Source organism: Uloborus diversus, chromosome 1 (genome assembly GCF_026930045.1).
Source record: "Uloborus diversus isolate 005 chromosome 1, Udiv.v.3.1, whole genome shotgun sequence".
Classification (NCBI taxonomy): Eukaryota; Metazoa; Arthropoda; class Arachnida; order Araneae; family Uloboridae; genus Uloborus; species Uloborus diversus.
Window position 1 is genome coordinate 124,747,215 of NC_072731.1, and position 21,818 is coordinate 124,769,032.

Sequence of the window (21,818 nt, forward strand, 5' to 3'; positions counted from 1 at the left end):
AATAGTATGTAGAATTCCACATTTTTTTAAAAAAAAGGAAAATGAAAAACATGCACGCACAATTTTGCTTAATTGAATCAAAATTGTCTTAACCCATTAAGCGCCAAGTCTCCCATTTTGGGAACCTTTGATTAAGATTTTTTTCCTTATCAAGTAATGAAGATATCATTTTGAAATTATTTTGAATTGAATGATAGAGTACCTAACTTTATTGGAAATTTTTTCCAAAAGGTTTTGGAATGTAAAGTTTTTTTTAAAAAAACTTCAATTTCACAAAAATTCCTTGTTTTTTGCATTACACGGTAAAAAAATTCCTTAAAAATTATTAATACAAATGCAGAAAATTAGAAGCTCTTTATATTTTCCTTTTAAAGCCCCCTTTGTATTTTCTCATTGTAAACACTCTTTTGTTGTTCAAGGTCAAGAGCAGGTGCTTTTATCAAAACAAGTGACAGTCTATTCATTTAGGAGAAAGTGCTGGTAAAATGGGTGCCAATCCTCCCTAAGAAGGATGACGCATCTCTCTAAATTTCTACAGAGCATACAAGAGATTCCCCTAAAATGAGATCAAAGATTGCTTTAAAATTCCCCCCCCCCCCCCAAAAATGTCAGTAGTTCAGTAAGCGCCATGCTACCCTCTTCCGTGAGGGCGCCCCTGAAATAAATGTAATAAAGTCTATATCAGGGCTTTACTAAAGGAGGTTGACTGTGAATAGAGAAATTTCAACAGAAAATTTTACTGTTTTTTACATTTTTGACTTTGTCACAAGCATGAAATAATATGGAAATAATATATTTTAGTGTATTACAAAAAGATGACTGCAGTATCACTTATTTGTGAACCGCCAGATTCTGTTCGGATAGTTGAGAAGAAAAAAAATTAATCAAAATTGATTAGATCACAGATAATGCAATAACTGTCTCAATTTGCATTTTTATAATTTATTGTAATTTGTTGGATAAAATCGGTGAAGCTAGAACCATTGCTAATTCCTCAACTTGAAGCATGCAGGTCATTAATCTCTGAAACCATTATGATGATGTAAATCATTTCATCAAACAGGTAGTGAAGCAACTGAAATGTAGACTGTGAAAAAACCCTCGCCTATGAAGAACCAAATACACCGTTAGGCAGCCCAAACGTACCTTAGTTCTGATTTATACAAGTGAGTGCTTCGGGTCATTGTCATTTACCGTTACTCGATCCTCCACATGGTTACTTGAAGAGACATACCATTTTTCTTTTTGTATATGGAAAACCTGGGGTTTTTCGCTAAAAAATATGAAATTCTGTGAGAAAAGTTATGTTTCATACACAAATGAATATAAGAAAAAGGAATGAAAACCAGGCTTGGATCATCCTAACTGCAGAGCAGGCGAGGGGGGGGGGCACGTCCCTAAGGGGCCAGCTGCTCAAGAATTTGAAAACAAAAAAATTAAAATGATAAGCACTAAGACTGATTAACGTTGCAAATATACACTACTGGCCTCCGCATATTTTGTTGCAGGGGGACCCAAAATGTATAGATCCCAGCCTCATGAAAACTTACAAGTTCTATATTTTAAAGCTTGAATATGTTAAATATGAACTTAAATTGACTTTATTAACTGCATAAAGATGATTTTAGGGTTTTCCACCTGGATTTACTCGTATTATTCAAATATCAAAATAGTGTCGGGGATTTCTATGTTATCCCCATTGGACACCAAGTATCCCATTTTGGGACCATACCATATATCCTAACCAAATAAATATTTCTGCAAAATTTCAGCTACATATGATTAGAGACACGTGTAAAGAACCTCAAAACATATGAAAACTTAAGTATTTTCATCGTGGTTCATGTAGCAGCATTTAATGGGTTAAACAAACATGATTCATGTAAGCGACTTTGGGTACAAAAATTAATTTACTCTCACATCTGTGACTCTTCACATTGCTTTGACCTCATGCAAAATAGAATTCTATTAATACTGGCGTTTAGTGTTTTTTTTTTTTTTTTTTACAGTGCTCTAAGCATACTAGGTGCTATACTTCGCTGAAACCTCTATAGATCTTCCATTTATTCCTTTTCAACTCCTATATATATTTTTTCCACTTGCTATGAGCCCTGTATCAGGTAATAAATTATTGATTCATAAAAATTGCAGATAAGCATAAACCAAGTAAAACATTTACTCTATTAATTTGCTTTTACTTTTGGAGCCAAAGTTTTTGAATAAATAGTTGTATTTAATTCAGGTAAGTTTAGAATTTTAAGCAAAAATGTTCCTTTCATTTCATAAAAGGTACAAAGTAGATAAACATTTTCTGTTTTAAGTTAGCATCCAATAAAAACACAATTTAGTTTTTAAAAACAATTCATATATTCAGTTAGAATTTTATTTGAATATTCGACGTTCGACAATAAAAGATATTAATGCATCTCTATTTATCATTAAAAAAGTTTTATGAAACATGTATTTTCAGAACATTGAATAGTATAACAGTTTTGTGAAAAAATGCTTATCTTATCTGCAGTTTAAAAATTTTATTCTCTGTTTTTGATTAGAACTCTCTGTAAGATGTTGGTTCATAGACATGATACCACAACTAGTGTCATTTTGTAAAGAAAATCGACCTTATGCAGGCAATGTGGTTAAGCAGGTACTAGTGCCTTATGCTTTAAAGTGTTTCACTGCAACTCAGCTTTTGGTAATTATTTTTTGAACTTTTTGTTTTTATTTGTTGCTTTATTTGTCTTTGTAATAACTTCTGTTTTAATTTTCTGCACTCAAGAATGATCAAAATCAAAGCTTACACAGTTAAAGGTAGTCACTTGGATTCGATAAACACGTCTGCCCAAAGCAGGATACAACTAAATTTGCGGCGTATGTTGCAGAACAGATTTCTGCGCTGCAGAACAATTCTGCTCAAATGTGAGAGGAAAATTCACACAAATTTTCTGCAGAAATTCTAGAGATTTCAATGAAATTTCTGCAGAAACTGAGGGTTTTCTGCAAATATCTTCCAACTCAAGATAGAATTTCGCACAAAATCTGCAGATTTCTTTAAATTATAAGAAAAGCTAAAATTCTAGGAAATTACGATAATTTGGCGGAAAAAACGCAAAAAATGTTGGAGTCGTCTGCAGGAACTTAAAATTTACTTTGAACTTAAAGAAATATGCAGAATTTGTGCAAAATTCTATCTTTAGTTTAAAAATATTCACTGCTGATTTGCTGCAGAAATTTTATGTTTTATATCTGAAAAGATTCTGGCGTTTTTGGTTCCCCGTTCACTTATTTTTTCCAATTGATCTTCATCCACTGTGATTTCTTCCATAATCTTTACTTTTCCAAGCCCTTGTATTAACCTTACATTAATAAAAAAGGGTAAGTTTATAAAATTTAAGATAAGTTTAACACTGAAAAATTCTTAATGTGCAAATTTGATTCTTAATGTGCAAAGTATGGTATCTATCTTTTCTACAATTGCTTTGAAGAAAAGATAGATACCATAAGTTACAAGTCCTTAAAAGTTTTAGTTCTGTCTTCAGAAGAAGGACGGAAGTGGGGGGGGGGGGATTGAGTGATATCCTGTTCGAGGGCCAGATTTGAGGCGTTGGTTGGAGAACCCTGGTGTAGATCAGTACTAGGGGTGTGTCGTATGCAATGGCAACCCATAACATCCTACCAGCTAGTGTGGTGTGCCACTGAAAAAAAATGCTAAAGGCTTTCACAATATCACCTCTGTTTTGAACAGTGACTCCCAACCTGATAGCAACCGCCCCGAAAGGAACAAACTGGCTCCTATGCCAGTTAATCGAAGAACAATGAAAAATCTTTACAGTGTTCTGTGTACCTCGTGAAGAACTCTCATACGCAAAGGTGTTTGTGATCCCAAAATTTTGGGGTGGCATTTTTGACTGACTGAAACTGAATGACTGAAAAATAATTTTTAATTTTTTCTTCTCCAATGATTTTTTAGTCCATGTTTGAAGAGTTTTTATGAGTGGAGGGGGGGGGGGGCAGTAGTTACTCGTAGAAAATCGAGTGAAAATTTGAAAAATACAGATTTAGCACAAATGTAGCAGACAAAATATATCTGTTCCTTAGCGGTTTAATTATCCTCAAGGAACTGAGACCTCACTTCATAAGGGCAAGTTCCAAATTTGTACATACCATCAGATTTTTGATTCTCTACTGTATTGATCAGGGTTGGCAAAAACCTGGGTTTTTTTTTAATAACCCCCCCACCCCCACCCCCCCAAAAAGAACAACTAAAGCTGTTTTTTTTAAAAAAGAAATGTTTTTTTTTTTTTTTTAGGGGAAAATGTGGGGTGCTTGTAGCATATTGTAGCGTAAGTATATGGACAAAGCACAAAAATTGTCTTGGGGTAAAAAAAGCTGGAAAATTCAGTGTTTTCTGAAGAAAAGTAAAAAAGACGACAAAACCCAAGAATGGTGAAGTTTCAGATTTTTTTGTTTCCATGATTACCAACAGTTAGGGCAAAGTTACTTCTCGAGTGATAAAATATAAAGTTAAATATATTTATTTAAAATCTGAAGTATTTTTTTAATGCCGTTAAGAGTTAAGTAATACTATTAAAGTTCAAAATTCATTTTTTATGTCCATTGTCTGTGGTAAGAACAAATAAAATAAGTTAAAATTATGAAAGTATTTAAATTAATTAATTTTTTTAAAGACTTCTTAGAAAATTTTTAAAAACCCAAAAGTGGGCTAAATAATGGGTTTTTTTAAATGGGGTTTTTTCAAAAAAAACCTGGTATTAATAAATGCTGCCCCAAAATTTTTCTTCTTAAAATAAAAAAATATATATTAGTGTTTATTCTGTCATTTGTATCAGGATATTAGTTTGAATGTACAGTCAACTTGCGATAAGTCAAATATTTCTTTATCTTTCTCTAAGCTCGCATTGGGTCTCAAACTCTTAAAAAGGCTGTCGAATCATCCCATAACTAAAAGGTTTTATCTCATCCTTTCCTTCGAGAGTTTTCAAGAGTTGTCTGTACTAGTGTTCTAAAATGTTTTGAATAATTTTCTATCTTATATTAGTATTTCCCCGATGAAACATAATTGATATAGTTAGTAAATAATTTTTAGGCTAAATACTTCTTGAATTAATTCTATAATGAAGTTTCTTAAGTAAATTGTGGCAGGGAGAAGAGGAGTTGGCAAGTAACTCATTAAACTCACAAGACTCAGTGATTATGTATTTTTAAGTTATAATTTCAATTAGATCGAAAGTCTGGTCTGATGCAGTATCAGTATGTCATGGTATATCCCTCAGCCCTATTCAATAATATAACAGCAATACATACTTGTGGATAAAATGCATATTCAAAATCTTAAACAAATTTGTTGACAAAAATTTCTCAGATTAGCCTAAAAATTGGGTTTGAGACTTATTTCTTCCTTTTCTAGGTGCGGCAAGTTGGCCATGCTTCTTTAAATACTTTGATGGAGAATAATCTGATTGAAAATTGTAAGATTCTTTTTTTTTTAATTAATACAAATTCTTTTTTGTTCTAAAATCATTCAGTCTTCATAAGTGATGAAGAATCTCCAATTCTTTGCAAAAAATAATCTTTTTTGTCGAAAAGAAAATTGATTCCTTCTGAATTTGAAAAAAGTGTGAATACATGTTTTGCGAAAAACGTAAGGTGAGATCTCTCCACTGTGATCAAAATTTGAAATGGGATTTTTAAAATTGAAATGGGAGAAATATTACTTTTATTGCTTGAACAGTTTAGATAAATTTTTATTTGCACAAAATGCATATCATTGTAGCACAAGACTTTTTTAAGGAGCATAACATTGAAAAGAGAATGTCCCACTTGTTAGGTAGAATACATGTGCAACTTTTTATTTTAGAAATATTAACAAATTTTTTTAAAGAAAGACACGTTAAAGTCTCCTAATTTCTGCTTATTAGCTCACCTGTGAACTGGAAGCGAAAACAGACTACTTCATTTTGTAATAGGTAGAATCAGCGAAAATGTGCAAGCAGTAAAGCCTCGCTTTCCTGCTTAATTTACCTATTACGAACTGAAGTGTCCCGCTTTTGCTTCAGAATCATGCACCAGCTCTCTGGTCAAGCTTTACATAGGCAAGATTCTTTTTTTTTTTTAAATCTAATTGTCAATCTTATCACGAATGCAACTTCCTTTTTTTCCACACAAGGACAGGCATGTTCGGTTTGCGACAAGTGAGAATCGTAAGTTTTATATGGGTTGCCACAACATCCTATAACTTGGTTCTGAGAAGATCTCGCCAAATCGCAAGCTGTAAACGGCTGTTTCAAATCGGAAATTATTAAAGACATTCTGATAGAATGCCGGAAACAATTTCGGCAGCTACATAATTTGTGTTAAGTTAATGTTATTTTCATTTTTTATTTATTCATGAAATTTTTGGGTATGAGTTAATAACTACAAAAGAAAAATTTCGAAAATTTGGTTATTCGCTGTGGGTAACGATAATTTTATTTCTTCAAAAAAAATTTTCTTGAATCTTACTCAGAAGTGCTGTAGAAAACAGGATAACTTTGTGTTCAAAACCCCAAACTTGGACCGGGCTTTTATATTTGTGCCCGGTAGCAGAAACTTTCTAGCCAGTCTGCGACACTATTTTGAGCAGTTGAAAATAATCTGCAGCATTATTATCAGTTTTAATCATTTTTAAATTTCATAAAATACACAAGTAAAGGTCAAGACTCAGAAATTTTCCAACTGGCCAGTGGCCCTTAGACATGAAAAACTTAGTGGCTACCACTGTCGCCGCGTTTTAAAGCATAAAAAAAGGGGGGGGGGGTCACTACTTTCACCAAAGCAATTGTGCAAGTAATAATTCAATTTTTATGAAAATCATTTAAAAAAAACATGATTTATTGTACATTATATGTAATCTTCAATAGTTTGTATTGAGGTAAACATCAAATTCTGTTTTTGGAATCTTAGGGAAGTAATAGTCTCGTCTATTTCCATCTTGCAAACGTCCAAACATGTCGTCAACGCGAAAAATGCATGATTCTAAATAGATCTTTGAATTTGTAACATAAATCTAGAAAAAAATTCAAAATCCTTAAAAAACTACAACTTAAATGAAATAGTCAGTTTTTAGCACATTAGCCTCTAAAGCAATGAAGATAAGATAACATTCTGAAGATAAAATTTTGCATTTTTTAAGACAATAATTAAGAATTATCCGAAAAAATGGGACATTTTGCATAATTTTCAGCAGTTTGCATTGCAATAAAAACCCACCTATGTTTATGAAAACGTAGGCACTTACCAAATCTTGCGTACCAACATCTTGGGAATAACCAAACATGGCGACTACGCCAAAAATTAAGATATAAATTTTTGAATTTGTTGCAAAAATAATTATCTTCATGAGATTACACTTCAGTTGAAAAGTTTTTAGCGCTTTTGTGTCCAAAGCAATGAGGATAAGGTGAAATATTAAATCTAAAACTTTTCATTTCTCAAGAAAATTACTTTAAAAAATAAAAAATTAAAAAAAAAAAAATTTCTGCACATTTTAAGTTATTTTCATTAGTTTGCTGTTAAATAAATATCCAATTCTGCTTCGTTTTTGAAAACTTAAGCACTAGCATCTTATCTACTTCGATCTTGTGAATGACCAAATATGGCGACTATGTTTCTAGCTGATATACTGAAAGCATCCATCGACTTTCCAGTCAAAAAGTGATCTATACAGGTTCTTTGTCAAGTTTTTTTTTAATTTTATTTATTTATTCTTTCTTTTTTTTCTTTTGTAAAATTGTCTGCAGGCCGCTGAAAAATCTGCGACGCACGTCTCGCGTCTCGCAGTTTCTGCTACCGGGTATTTGTGTGTGTATATATATGTATATATATATATATATATATATATATATATATATATATTTGCACAGAAACAGACATTTTGTCCTACACATCTCAGACATGTGATTTTTCAGTATTTTTACCGAATTCAGTATTTTTTGAGAGAGCAAAATACTGTGTGCAGAAAAAAAGGGGCATTAGAAGCTAAATTCAACATGTTCCAGTTTTTTCATGCATCTAATTAAAATAGTCTGCTATATAGATACAAAAATACATGGGAGAGCTTTCAGATGTAGTGCAATATACTAACAGTGTTTGTTAGACCATACAGCCGTGAAATTTCAGTATTTTTCATCCTTTTTGGATCACATGTGCAGCATTTGAAATCAGTAAAAAATTCTACTAGTCTTTAGGACCAGTCAACATGAATATGTATGGTCCTCAAACATCACTAGTCTGCTTTAAATTAAACACTAAATGTGTTTGTACTGAAAATTATTTACACTTTATGATTACATTTATTAAGTTATTTTTAATATAACCAGGGGTCTGGCATGAGCAAATTTGGGTCCGTTAACGGACCCTTCACAAAAATCCGATCAATCAAAACGGACCTTTCACAAAAATCCAATCAACCAAAACGGACCTTTCACAAAATCCCGATCAAACAAAACAGACCCTTCACAAAATTCTGATAAACAAGATCCGATCTTTCACAAATTGTTTATTGAAAGAGCAAATCTCAGATTAAAATAATACAGCATATTTCCTGTATAAAAACGATAATGGTTTGAACCTTTTTTAAAGTAAAATTAGAAGAATCAACTTATACAAAATCAGCTAATTTTGCAAAAGAAAAAAAAATCGGCACTCTTGTGATGCTCCTGCAAGCCATAAATAATTACTATGGCCAAATAAATATAATGCCTGTTGTTGGTTTCTTTGAAAGAAATTAACAGCTGAAAGTCAGTTTGGTTTATAATTTTGCTTGTTTGTTTTAGGCAGCGTGAAAAAGCGTCAACATTCTCTGAATAGGCTTAGTAAGCACTTTTCTCCCCACTCATGATTTAATAATCAATAATATACAGCGAAATGAACTTAGAACTGCAAAGGGCAGTAAGGGAGGGGGTGATCGCTTCAGATAGAGTTACCAAATTCAAACTAATCACCACTTAGCCTCATGGTCTAGTGGTGTGATGTTTAACCATGTTTAACTGTTTATCTCCACTTTTAACGATGTTTAACTGTTTATCTCCACTTAGCGTCTGGCAGTGCAATGTTAAATTGTTATTTTGGGCGAAAGTCATATGGGTTTGATTTTTCGATGCTAAAAAGGATAATTAACTTAAAATAAACTCTTTTATTTACCGTTTTTTTTTCTATAGATGCCTACATTTTGAAAAGCGAAATCATTTTACATTCGATATGAGAATCATATTTCATTCTTTTTTCAAGATATGAGAATCATATTTCATTCTTTTTTCAAGCTAACTTCGCTTTATTAGGATGCAAATAAATGAAAAGGGTTCTTTATTTTTGTAACAAAGCTTATTTCAAGTTTTTAAAGCGGAATAGGGAAGTTTTCGATTTTTCAATTTTATTTTTACTTGATAGAGTAACATGTATGAACATCATAGGTGAAAAAAATTTTGCGATACGATAAGTAGTTTTTTTTAAATTAATTTTTAAAGTTCAAGCGCTTGTGACGTCAATTGGCATAGGAAGTGACATCATGCGCTCTTCCTATAGGAGAGAAGCCGAAGGTCACGCATTCGACTTCGAAGACCAAACGTAAAAGGCTTATCTCCTCGCATTTAACTCCTCGCGTTTCTAGAACATTACACCTATCATCCTCTCGGAAATATTCGAATATCATCATTGATGTTACATGAGGAATATTATTTAGATTGTGCTTTAACGAATCCGGTCTCCATAGTGTGTTCAAAAGGATATTTGAATTTCTAAAAAATAAAAATATCAGCGCGCTCAAAATGTCCCTAGCGAAAACAAGGGATCTTCGGCGGAAGACTGCTCATTCGCGCCCTGTGACGTAGGCTCGTGACGTTTCAGAAGAGCGCACTTTTGCGCGTGGATTTTTAAAAATTCATTAAAAATCAACCACGGTGTTTTAAAATTCGACGATGGTGAATTTTTTAGTTTTGAGGGTGAATTAACAATATCCAATAGCCAAAATATGAACATTAATAGGTTGCAACTTCCCTATTCCATTTTCTTTTATGAATCAATAATTAAAATGCTGAATCGATCGTTTATTTTTTATTTTATTTATTTATTATTATTATTTTTGCTTCAACTGTGTCCAGATATTAATGATATGTTTATCATAGGGCTCTAAAATGCAATTCTAAAATAATTTTATCCAAAATATTTTTTTTACAAGCCGTTTTTACACTTTTGATGCCTTCACTTTGAAGATTGCAATCTCTTTGCATCCGCTATGGGAATCTGATTTTTCGTATTTTCGATGTTTAGTACGCTTAGTTAAGAAGTAAACAAATAAAATATTTTTTATTTTTGTAAAAATCACGGAATTTATAAGTTTTAAAAGGAACTCTGTGCTCTTAAACAGTGTCTTGGGTTAAAAATTTAAATGCTGAACCCCTGACTGAATTTTTTTTCTTACAGTTTTAAATACTATACAAATAACATTTCTACTATAATTTAACATGATGTAGAATGGTAGATAAATATTGATACTTGAGGGGTGCCCATCTCCCCCCAGTGAGCGATGCCTCCCCCCCCCCCAAAATACTAGAAAAGCACTAAAGAATGATATTCTCAACAGAAAAGAGGGAAAACACTCAACTTTAAGTGTCAATGATGCAGTTTCCACCATCTCAAGAGTCTAAACTTTCGTTTTTGCAAAAAAAAAAAAAAAAAAAAAAAATTTTTTTTTTTTTTTTTTTTTTTGCAAAATTATTTGATTTTTCACAAAATTATTTGATTTTTCACAAAAAACGGACCCTGTGAAAAATCCTGGACAGACCCCTGATAACTTTCATTTTTAGCTCAATGATTAAGCATTAGATAAAACTGTTCAAAATGGTAAAAATAATATTAAATAACAATGTGAGCATTTAATATTAAATGACAATTCAAGACAGATAAGCACATTTTTCTACTGATGAGGATTTTTTAATATACTTGAACGTTTCAAAATTTAAAATTTTTGTTTGGCAGCATTTAAATCTGCCAAGTATACAGTCTGAAAACAAATTTCATTAAACAACCCTTAAAAAAAGGCAACCAAATATTTGTGAATTTAATTTGATCATTTTACTCAGTTTCAGGACGTTATTTTCCCCTTCAAGTGTGATAAATATTGAGTAAAATGTAAATGTGTGATTTAAAGTTATATAAAACTTTTGAAAAAGCAAAAAAAAAAAAAAAAATTGTGAAAGGTGTCAATCAATGGAGTTTGACTAATAAATAGCTAAACTTTAGCTAGGCAGATGCTTTTGAATTTTTTCTAGCACAGTATGCTCAAAAATAGACAATTGGTGGTCCCAGGGACCACCAATAATTTTCAGGGTTCGTACGCCCTTGAAAAACCTTGAAAAGTGCTTGAAAAAAGAAAATTCATTTTCAAGTGCTTGAAAACCTTGAAAAAGTTTTAAAACCTTGAAAAAGTTTCTTAGTGCTTAAATTCTCTCAAAAATCAACGAATTGTGCTTAGAAGTTTTAAAAAAGTATTTCACCAATGCAATTTTCTGAACATGTGTTCAGTATGCAACATCGCGAAAAATTGCTTTCGTGTTTGGGATTTCAATCCTTTTGCATCTTGTAAACATTTTGATGTTTTTTACAACCGAAAGATATTTTGACATATGGTACCTTAGATTAGTTTATTTTTTGTTTAATTTCATTAATTAACAAAGAAATTAATTTCGAAACCATGACAACATTGAACTTACTCGGGTTTCGCGGAAAATTGCTCTTGTGTTTGAAATTTCAATCTTTTTGCATCCTGCAAATATTTAAATATTTTGGCTAATCAAATGTTAGTTTCGCATATGCTACCTTAGATTAGTATATTTTTTGTTTAATTTTAATGAAAAACAAATAAATTTATTTCATGGGAAACATGCCACGTCGAACGAACTCAGACTTTGCGAAAAATTGCTTCTCGTGTTTGAAATTTCAATCTTTTTGCATCTTGCAAATATTTAAATATATTCACTAATCGGATGTTATTTTCATATTTGCTACCGTAGATTAGCATATTTTATGTTTAATTTCAGTAAAATATAAGTTTATTTTATGGGAAACATGACAACATGAAACTTAATTCGCGAAAATTTACTTCCCTTGTTTGAGATTTCAATCCTTTTGCATTTTGTAAATATTTTTATATTTTTGGCAATTAGTAGTTATTTTGACACTGCTACATCAGATTAGCTTATTTTATTTTTTTATTTTAATAACTAAAGAGTTAAAGAATTTATTACCTTGGTCTTGTTTAATTATTTACTTATTTATTTTTGCAATTTTGAATGATTATCTTTACCTAATTTTTGGTCATAACAGATTTTTTTTTTTTTTAATTTAAATTTCAGCAGTTGAGCACCTAACAAATTAACTTAAAGTTTGTATTTTAAATATAAAGTTGATTTATATAATTTTATTTATAAGTACATCATTTTTTTATGTCTGCTAAAATAAATAAGGTGTATAACAGGGGTGGTTGTGTTATGATTATTCACTTGAAATCCAGTAGTGTTCGTTTTTATGCTTTTACCTCCTTATATCTCCAATTTTCCCCTTTTCCTCAAATGTTCAAAATTACTACTTTACTGCGGGTGCTTGGAGCTTACTGAAAGAGGCTTTAATCAGCAAAGGGGTAGATAGCTTAAGGAGGGTCTTTCATCTTCATTTGGATCTAATAAATTGACCAGTACCAGCCTAGCTAGGCCCAGTGCCTGTTGCTGGTTATCAACAGGCACTGAGCATGGTATTTCTATGCAGAATATTTTGACTTAATAAACTATTTTATGAATTGTATGCATAGCAAAAGTTATTGTTGTACATATGTATATTCAAGTAATAGGGGTCTTAGTTTTAAAAATTATTCCCCCCCCCCCCCCGCCCCATTTTGCTCTTTGAAACTTTCAGGTAATTTTTTATGAACTCACAAATTACAATTACACCTGAATATTATTGCCTTTCTAAATTTAAATTCTAATTTCAACAATAACCCATTTTTTCCCAAAATAAAACTACTTTTGTCATAATACATGTCAACTTCTTTTAAATCTTTTCGATTCCGAAATATGGCTCTATAAATCTGAACTTGCACATTTATTGTCTATTGCAAGTTAATCAATGAAAGCTGAATAGGCTCAAGTTTGCATTCAGAGTATTTATCACTGCTTAAGCTGCTTTTGTATATTTTGAGGTGTAGAGACTGGACTGTGGACTTTCATAAACTTTTCTTACTTCCTCATTTTTAAATTTACTCGAGGACAGTTGAAATGCCTTATTGGCTGAACAGCTAATAAATACATACGAATAATTGATTTGCATACTTATAAATGATTTGCAAACCTAATATTTTTAGAACTTAATAGTGCAAACTGAAATAACTTTCTGGGTAGTGTTTTTGTCCTAACCACCCTTATATTGTAATAAACCACTGTATGGTACTGGAAATAAATGTTGAAACCGGGGGGGGGGGAGTGACTTCAAAAACTCCTCTCTGGCAATGCCATTGAACTTGGGTATTTTAGTTTCTTCCCATTAAAATTAAAAGCACTTATGAAAAGGTTTTTTTTTAAGTATTAATTTGCTGATTCTAGAAAATATACAAACCTCTGACTGCTGCAACCTTTGTAAAACCTCAAAATTAAACCTCTTGGTATCTGTTTCTCTTTATGACCGAACTTTTCAAACATTTTCAGAAAGACTTTCAACGCAGTAGATCTTTCATCAAAGCGTCTCTTGTTGTAGAAAAAACAGTTTTGTTTTCCTATACTTTTTTGTATTATTGCCTTATTTCTATGTGTTTGTAGTAAATGAAATCTGCATACAATATTTTTAGTACAAATTTATGATATTGCCTTGAAAACAAAATTTTTTACCTTGAAAAGTACTTGAAAAGTGCTTGAATTTTTTTCTGCCTAAAGGGTATGAACCCTGATTTTTTTATGGTGGTCCGAGGCAAGTTTCACTGGTCTGGGACCAGTGGACCAGCAGTAATTTCTAACGCTGCTGCCTGATCTCTATATTCTGTGTCAAAAGTAGTAGTTTTAAAATGTTATAAAAAAGAATTTTGCTGAAATGATCACACAAATGTGTGTGGTTTCTAAGGGCGAAAATAATGTATATGTTGATGTCAAAATTAAAAATTCGAAAATAATCGATGCAAATGGTGAGAACCTTTCCTCTGTTATTGTGCAAGAGATGGTACTAGTAGCCCTGGTAAATGCTGCTATACAGCATGCTTAAGAAAAAAACTTCAAGAAAAGTTTACCTAGAATCTGAACTTAAATGTGTTTTACTCTTTAAAACGCCCACATTCACCCATCGAGAAGGGATAAAATTGAGGGAGTGAAGGCTTTCATTCGTAAAGCAAAGACACCAAGCCACAGGATAGATTTTAAAGTGAAGCATTGGAAGAAAACAGGTTTCTTTCGCCAGATTCTTGCAAAACATATCAATGATTAGTCATTGTTAAATCACGTGACTTGAGCTCTTTGGCCAAGCTTTTGCTAAGCCAAAGATTGAACTAGCCCTCTCCATTTACTAATTCCTGCTCTAAGCATCCACCCCATTGCTTCTCACTGCCTTGTGTCATATGTTTTTAATTAAACCCGTTTTCATCCTCTTGTTGATAAGGATTGCCTCCCCATTTATTGTTTTTCTTGTTAAGTTGATAAAGTTCATTTTATTTGCAGCACAGTTATCTGAGTGGGTTTGTCCATTTGTAGCTCAGTGCATTGTAGCTCCAGACAATTCAATTGAAGTACAGAGAGAAGATTTATCTGTAAGTTCTACATTTATCATTAAACTAAGATGACACTGTGTTTGTACTTATTTTATAATGTTGTTATTTTAATTAAGTTTCATTGTGATTCTCTCTTGTAAATGTGTCTTGTGAGATTATGTAAGATTTTCTAATGTGTATTTTTTGTGCATAGAATATTTTTGTTCCAAATTTTCTTAATGAGCCAATTAATTTTTTATTTTCCAAACAGTAAATTTTCTAGTTCTATCTATCTTTTTCTTTTAAGCTATAAAAGTTTACTTGCTCTATGTTTGATTCTTAATTAATTTGATTCTTAATTGTGATTGTTTTATAAGAGTTGTACTATAATTGTAGTTTTTTCCAGAGTCCTTTTCTGTGTAGGATCTTTTACTTACAATTCATGGCTCAACATCTGGAATCAATGAAGACCAGCTTTAAAAGATCTACCAAGAACTTATTTTGAAATCATTCTTTGAAAGACATGGGTAGTGAGATGTGTTCTTTTTGCTTCCATCTCACTACCTTGTCTTTGACGGAAAGGTTTCCCAAATGTCAACAGATGGTCCAGTTTAGCAGCAATATGTCCGTCAAATGGACTGTGAAATGTCTTTGTTTCAAGCATATCACAGCCACATTTGATGAGCTTATTGCTGTGAGAGCAACACAATGAGATATGATATTTCTACAAGGGACCATTGATGCTAGCTTATTGGAGGAAGCATGGAATGCTGTTCTTTCTGTGTCAGTTTATTGCTGCAAAATGCTGTGTCATTTTATGATCTGCATAATGATTAAAAAATCAAATCTGCTTTAGCAGCCCTTGATATTAATGTATTTAAAGTATGGTATATACTGACAAATAAGTTCATTTGCATGTAAGTATTCACCAATGATATTGTAATCCATTTGCACTAACAAAACAGAACCATTTAGTCGCTGTGCAAACTTAAAAAGCTGTTCAAGCTGAGAGACTAAATGATGAAAGTAAATGAGCTGTGAATGCTCAGAGAAGAGTTGCTGCAGTTAGCCAGTGAGCTATTTACACTGGATGTCTCTTACTGTTACTCTTACTTTCTTGTTGCACTTTGTATGCCAAATCAGTCTAAAACGAAGGCTAATTGCTAATGCTGAATAATCTTTCTAAAAATAAACTTATGTCTATGTTTAAATAAGGCAAGTTAACACTTCTTTAAAATCATGCAAGTGCTTTTTGTGATAAAAGTATTCAAGCATGATTAGATTTAACTATGAAACATAACCGAGCAATAAATTCACCATCCTATTTCAGTGCAGCTGAAATAATGTTAATTAGCAAATTTGTATCAGCTGTCAGAGTGACTGCCTCAGAATGGAGCTGAAGATTATGCAGTCTTAACTGCTAACCATCTACTATATATTAAAATCTGTTCGCTTTTGTCTGTCTGTCTGTCTGTCTGAAGATCGATCTTCTTGAGAACCGCTGCGAATCGAGAGTCAAACGAGATACCGATCAATTTAAAATTTTCCAAAGAAAACAATAGGACCAATCTCGTAATTGTGCGACTTTTATTAGCGGAGATATTAATTAAAATGTTAATTAACATAACGTTATTCAGGAATTTTTATTTCTTTCCTGTTGCCATTTTGCATATGGGTGAGCAAGTAAAATTCCAAAAATTGTTTTAAAAGAAATTTTTTTGGCTGCTGTCCAAATCTTAAAACAACGTTTCCATCTAGAATTTCATTTTAAATTAGTTTAAAATTGGTTGCTCTATTCGGACATAGCCTTTATTTTGTCGTCTGTCCTTTTTTTTTTTATTACATTCAACGTTCTTAACTCTTTTCAGCATATGAAAGTTGTTTCTTTAGCTATGTTTATTGATTGTAGTGTAAGTTTATCATTCACCGGCCTCATATTTTGGTACATTTAGGATGTGGGACTAATTATGTTTATTTTGTTGGACATTTTCCCGTCACATGGGTGAGTTTTCGAATTGTAATAACTCTCTTTTTCCTTCCTGTTTCTATTTTTGAAATACAGTTTGTATCGTTACTAAAAAGAACATGTTAAATTAAGATTGTTTGGATTTCTTTAAGTGAAACAGAGTTGAACAAAAAAGATTGTTTTTAAGGATTTTAACCAAAGCTAAATTGGAATCTGATGACTTGGTATTAAATTAATGCTTATTGGTATTTATTTAGTCTTGATGCTTTAGTTTCACGTAATCAACCAAAAAGTGTGTGTCACTTTATGTAAATGGCTGATTGTAAGTGTACATAAATATTACAGATATAGTCTATTAGATGTAATTCATTTTAACGTGAGCACAGATTATAGTTGATAATGCATATATTTTCATCTTTTGTGCTAATTGAAAATGCTCATAGGTTGTATCATTGATAACTATGATTAATGTTGAAGAGATTTTTGCCAAAAACATGCTCTACTGGTGTTTTGCAAACCTTGCATTACGCATATTTATTTACTCCTTAGAGCTTTAGAAACTGATGTCAGAGTAATACAAAAAGATCAATTGGACATCTCTTTCATTTTTTAAGCAGCCCGTGCAACGCCGGGCACGCAGCTAGTTTCAGTAATAAAAATTGAAGTTTGATAATCCCCCCCCCCTTTCCATTCTTCTAATGTGAAAATTGATAGCCTATAATTGTGTTTTGAACTTTACATATTTTCCTACAGAGAATCCAAAGTGTCTTCCTATAACCTTCATCAAAGATCTTTTTTTTTTTTTGGTCGAAAATAGTCGAGAGGGAGAGAGTTCTTTTATCTGAAGCTCAAGGAGGGAGGGATCGTCCCTCGTATGCACTCTTAGATAGCAACAAAGTATCGAAATTGGGAGATTTCATTATAATAATTCAAAATTCGAAAAATGTTAAGGTATTTAAACACGAGATTTTTTTTCATTATTTTTAAATGTTTTGATAATCATATCAGATAATTTAAATGTTAAATAAATTAGTTTATTAACCCTTTGCACCCTTATATTTTACATAATATTGAGTATTCTGCTTTCCTAATCAACTTAGGGCCAATTTTTAATCAGATGAGTAAGTGGTGTGCACAAAAAAGTTTTACTGATTCCCATTTCCAGAAGTTAGCAAGTATGTAAAAGAATGCAAAAGCGGTGAACATTTTTAGTTGGACGCGGAAAAATCTGGGAAAATAATTTTGCTCTAACTGTCAGTGTATGAAGCTATAGCATTAGTGAGTAAAAATATGGCAACATGTACAATTAAAAGCATTTTAAGAGAGTTTTTAAAAAATGCTTTTATTTGTATTTGTCTATTTAAATGCTTTTATTTGTGTTATAAAGGTTGTCTTGTTTTTACTAATTTCATTGTACAAAGCTTTCGACTGCTTCTTTTACACATAGCATTAATGTTAACATTTTTACTGACACTAACTACTTCGGTTACTGTGATATGGTGACATATATATTTCTTATTGCAGAATATTAGTAGAATCACGGAACAAAATTTTTTCAAGAAAATTTGTCACTGAATGCAGGATAAAATTCTGCCATAAGGCACTTGTATCTCCTGTCTTAATTGAGAAAATTGGAACACTTCTTTGCAAAAAAAAGCTCTTTCTAATGACATAAAAATCTTAAAGGTTGGATGGATTTATATCGCCCCCCCCCCCTCCTATTTGACATAATACACTTGAAATTTTAGCCCAAAAAAAAAAAAAAACTTAGAAAAAAAAAAAGCCGATTCAAAATTTCTACAAAAGTTGCTTTGGAATGCAGATTCTCGGGATAGATTTGAGTTTTGTACCAAAATTTAAGGCTGTAGGTGCTGTGGAATCTCTTGTGTATCTCGCGCAAACAAACCAATTCAGTCTCCTTAATGTAAAAAATAACATTAATACATTTTCCTAAATTTTTTGTCACTTCATAAAATTTATTTTTTGCAAAGTAAGCTTGAGTTTATCTGCAATCAGATGGTGTAAAGCTAAAAAACTTTACACCATCTGATTGCAGGTAATGGTTAATAAATAAATCCCAAAACAGTTTGACATTAATTTATATGGTGTTTAGTCTTTGCAATTGACGCAGTTGGTCTAAAATTGGGAAAATGTCCAGATTTTCAAATGTTTTCTCATAAAAATGCTCGACTTTTTTCTTTGTGTGTAAATGAAAGTAAGTTGCGTGCCCTTCTCTCCCACCTCCAACTTTTAACTTGGTTTCTTGTACTAAATTTCTCAATTGATATGTAAGTGTATACCATACTTGAAATTTTGTGCGGATTGTTATTTTTTTCCTTTTAATACAATATGTGTCTCAAGTGAAAAGCTATGTCATAATTTGCATTGAATCTTTCTTTTTCACTCATCTTTATTTTATTTTCTGATATGTCATTTAAGTTTGAATAGGTTGCACTCAGCTGAAATATTTTTCAGTGTAATATTCTTTTCAGAATACTAAATCTACCAAGATGATGTCAGTGAGTCTTTCCTCACTCACAAAGTGGTTGTCATATGTTATTCATAGTTCATATCACAGCTGCTTTGATGAGTGTGGATCGGCTTAAAGCCCTCTCCTGAATTTGTGTTTCTGCTCGTCAGAGTGGCTGTGGTGTGTTTTTCACTCTTCATATCACAGCCAGCTTTGATGAGCGGAGCCACAAAATGTTCTCGACTACAATTTCTCTTGCTCACTGGATAGATTTTTTTAATTATACTTCTTCCAGCCTTTGATGGAAATATTTTGTGGAATTATTTTCTTAAATGTCTGAGAATATTTTCAATTTCTATTCATTATTATTATTTTTTTTACTATTACCCTTTTTACCCTTCCTGTAAACATACAAATTCTTTTGACACTATTGAACATTTCTTTAAAAATACTTAAGTTCTTAGTACAGTGCAAAATACAAATTACTGTTTGTAAATTATTAATAAGTTTGCAAATTATTGTATGTAATTTGGTAATTGGCCAAGTTAAGACGATTCCATCTGAATGAATCTAGCAGGGGAGAAGGAAAAATAGTGATGGAATTTTGATAAACGCATTTCGTAATTTCACTAGGGCCTTTTGTCTTCATTGAGGTGAACCTAACTAATACATACCAAATTAAGGATTTCCAAATGTTTAAAAAATCTAAAATTTAATTTTTTTCTTTAATGGGAATGGGAAGAAAATAGTGTAGAGGTTTAAAAACTAATTGTTGATTTATTTTGAATGACAACTGGTTTCATGCTGTAACATGCCATGCAAAGCTGGCCAGGTAGGAATTTTGAATTATGCAACAAATGACTGCTAAGTAGTAAGATTAATGGCCAAAAATGATATCAAAATATTAAGGTTAAAACTTTAAAATTTAGAAATTCATTAAGACAAGTCAAAAATTGATAATAAGTAGACGATACCATGCTGCCATGTTATGCTCATTCGTTAAATATTTTGAACAGGAAAAAAATTGAATGGGTTAAACCTCCCTAGTTTTTGCTATACCTTGGTTTTTCCTTTAGAAACTAGGAAAACTTAATTATAGTGCAGTAGGGGATAATTGTGCTGCAATATTAAAATATGTGCTTTAGTTTTACAAAAGCTTTCTCTTGGTAATTTTATTTCGATGTTCCTATCCCCATAGTTGACCAATAATAACCTACCACCTTTGTAATTGATAATGTGATTATAGATGCTTTTATTTTCTACTAAAATGTAGCTACTTACTTCTGTCTGTTCATACCCGGATGATTTTGTAAGACAACTTTTTTTTTCTAGTTTATGAACAAAATTTTGCTATTCATTGGGAGAGAAATGACTGTGAAATTTTTTTTGGATCCTTTTGTATCAATGTGTGCGAAAGCTGATAAATATATACGAAAGGTGAGAACAAAATTTTTTGCTTTTATTTATTTGTTTGAAGCCTAATTTTGCCTGAAAAACTGAACAAAGACTTTCTTTTTAGGTCTGTGCAAGTAATTTTCTTACATATGCCCATTTTGTGGGAGAGGGATTGACAGATTCTCCTTTGGTGAGTGCATCTATTTTGTAATTATATTTTTGTCATTTTTTGTTTACTTTTGTTTTTATTTTTGAGGTGTTAAAATTTAAAAAAATGTAGAAGTTGTATTAGTTGGAGTAGGTTTTATTTTTGCTAAAAATATTGATACTGTTTCTGCAGAATAATTTGTTGATCCACTTTATTTAGTTTCAAGTACAATTTAAAAAACTTTTTGTATTATATTGTACAACATATTTACTTTTTTATGTGCAATATACTTACCAACTAATTCAGAGTGATAATTGCTGTGTTTGAAACTTAAAATATTTACTTATTTTTTCATCTTGCAAATATCAGGATGATTTTAATAGTTAAAAGCTATTTAGCAGTAAGTTACAGCCCCTAAGCCATGGCTGAGGCAGAACTACTTGCAATATGCTGAAATATTGCTAGTTAGAAGCTAGTTTATCATATTGTAGTTTAAAATGGCTTTATATTTTGAAAATTTAGTATAATACCGACATTTTTTCTTCTTATTTAAGTACATTTCTTGTTTTTATAAATATTTTCTTTATATTTCTGTTATACTTGACTCAGCAAAGTTAAAGTGAATGAATCAAATTTATATACCAGTCGCAAAATTATTCAAGTGCCAACATAAAATTAGTTGTTTATTAAACAACACTAAATTGTTGTCCAGTAAACAATATTAAGCTATTGTCTTTAATCTCTTCAGGACCAGCGCACAGAACAATGTACAGCCAGAGTTCCAAACGTTCCGTAATGGAACTTCGCCACTGGCCAAAGCATTTTTAGCAGTTAAACTTATTTTTATAACAGAATTAATTTATATAAAATAAGCAGCTTATTATAACGACTCCAAATATTTAAGTCGTGTGAACAATGCTACTGGGTCGTATTTATTCATATTAAGAATGTGACATTAAAAGCAAGTGAAATGAGTAAATCACTGAAATTTTAGCTACACACAAAAACAAATGATATGCTTACAAGGACAATGTTATGAATTTCATGCATTTGAACTTTTTTA

The 21,818-nt window shown here is 31.4% G+C and overlaps 1 protein-coding gene across 1 annotated transcript in view; it reads left to right on the forward strand.

Annotated features, from left to right (window-relative positions):
• LOC129234764 (serine/threonine-protein phosphatase 4 regulatory subunit 1-like) overlaps window positions 1–21,818 on the forward strand; it is a 340,839-nt gene that overhangs the window by 189,674 nt on the left and 129,347 nt on the right. Inside the window, exons 5-9 of the mRNA XM_054868742.1 lie at window positions 2,553–2,695; window positions 5,429–5,489; window positions 14,748–14,836; window positions 20,545–20,649; window positions 20,732–20,797. Coding sequence (XP_054724717.1) covers window positions 2,553–2,695; window positions 5,429–5,489; window positions 14,748–14,836; window positions 20,545–20,649; window positions 20,732–20,797 — 464 coding nt within the window. The remainder of the gene's footprint in view (window positions 1–2,552; window positions 2,696–5,428; window positions 5,490–14,747; window positions 14,837–20,544; window positions 20,650–20,731; window positions 20,798–21,818) is intronic.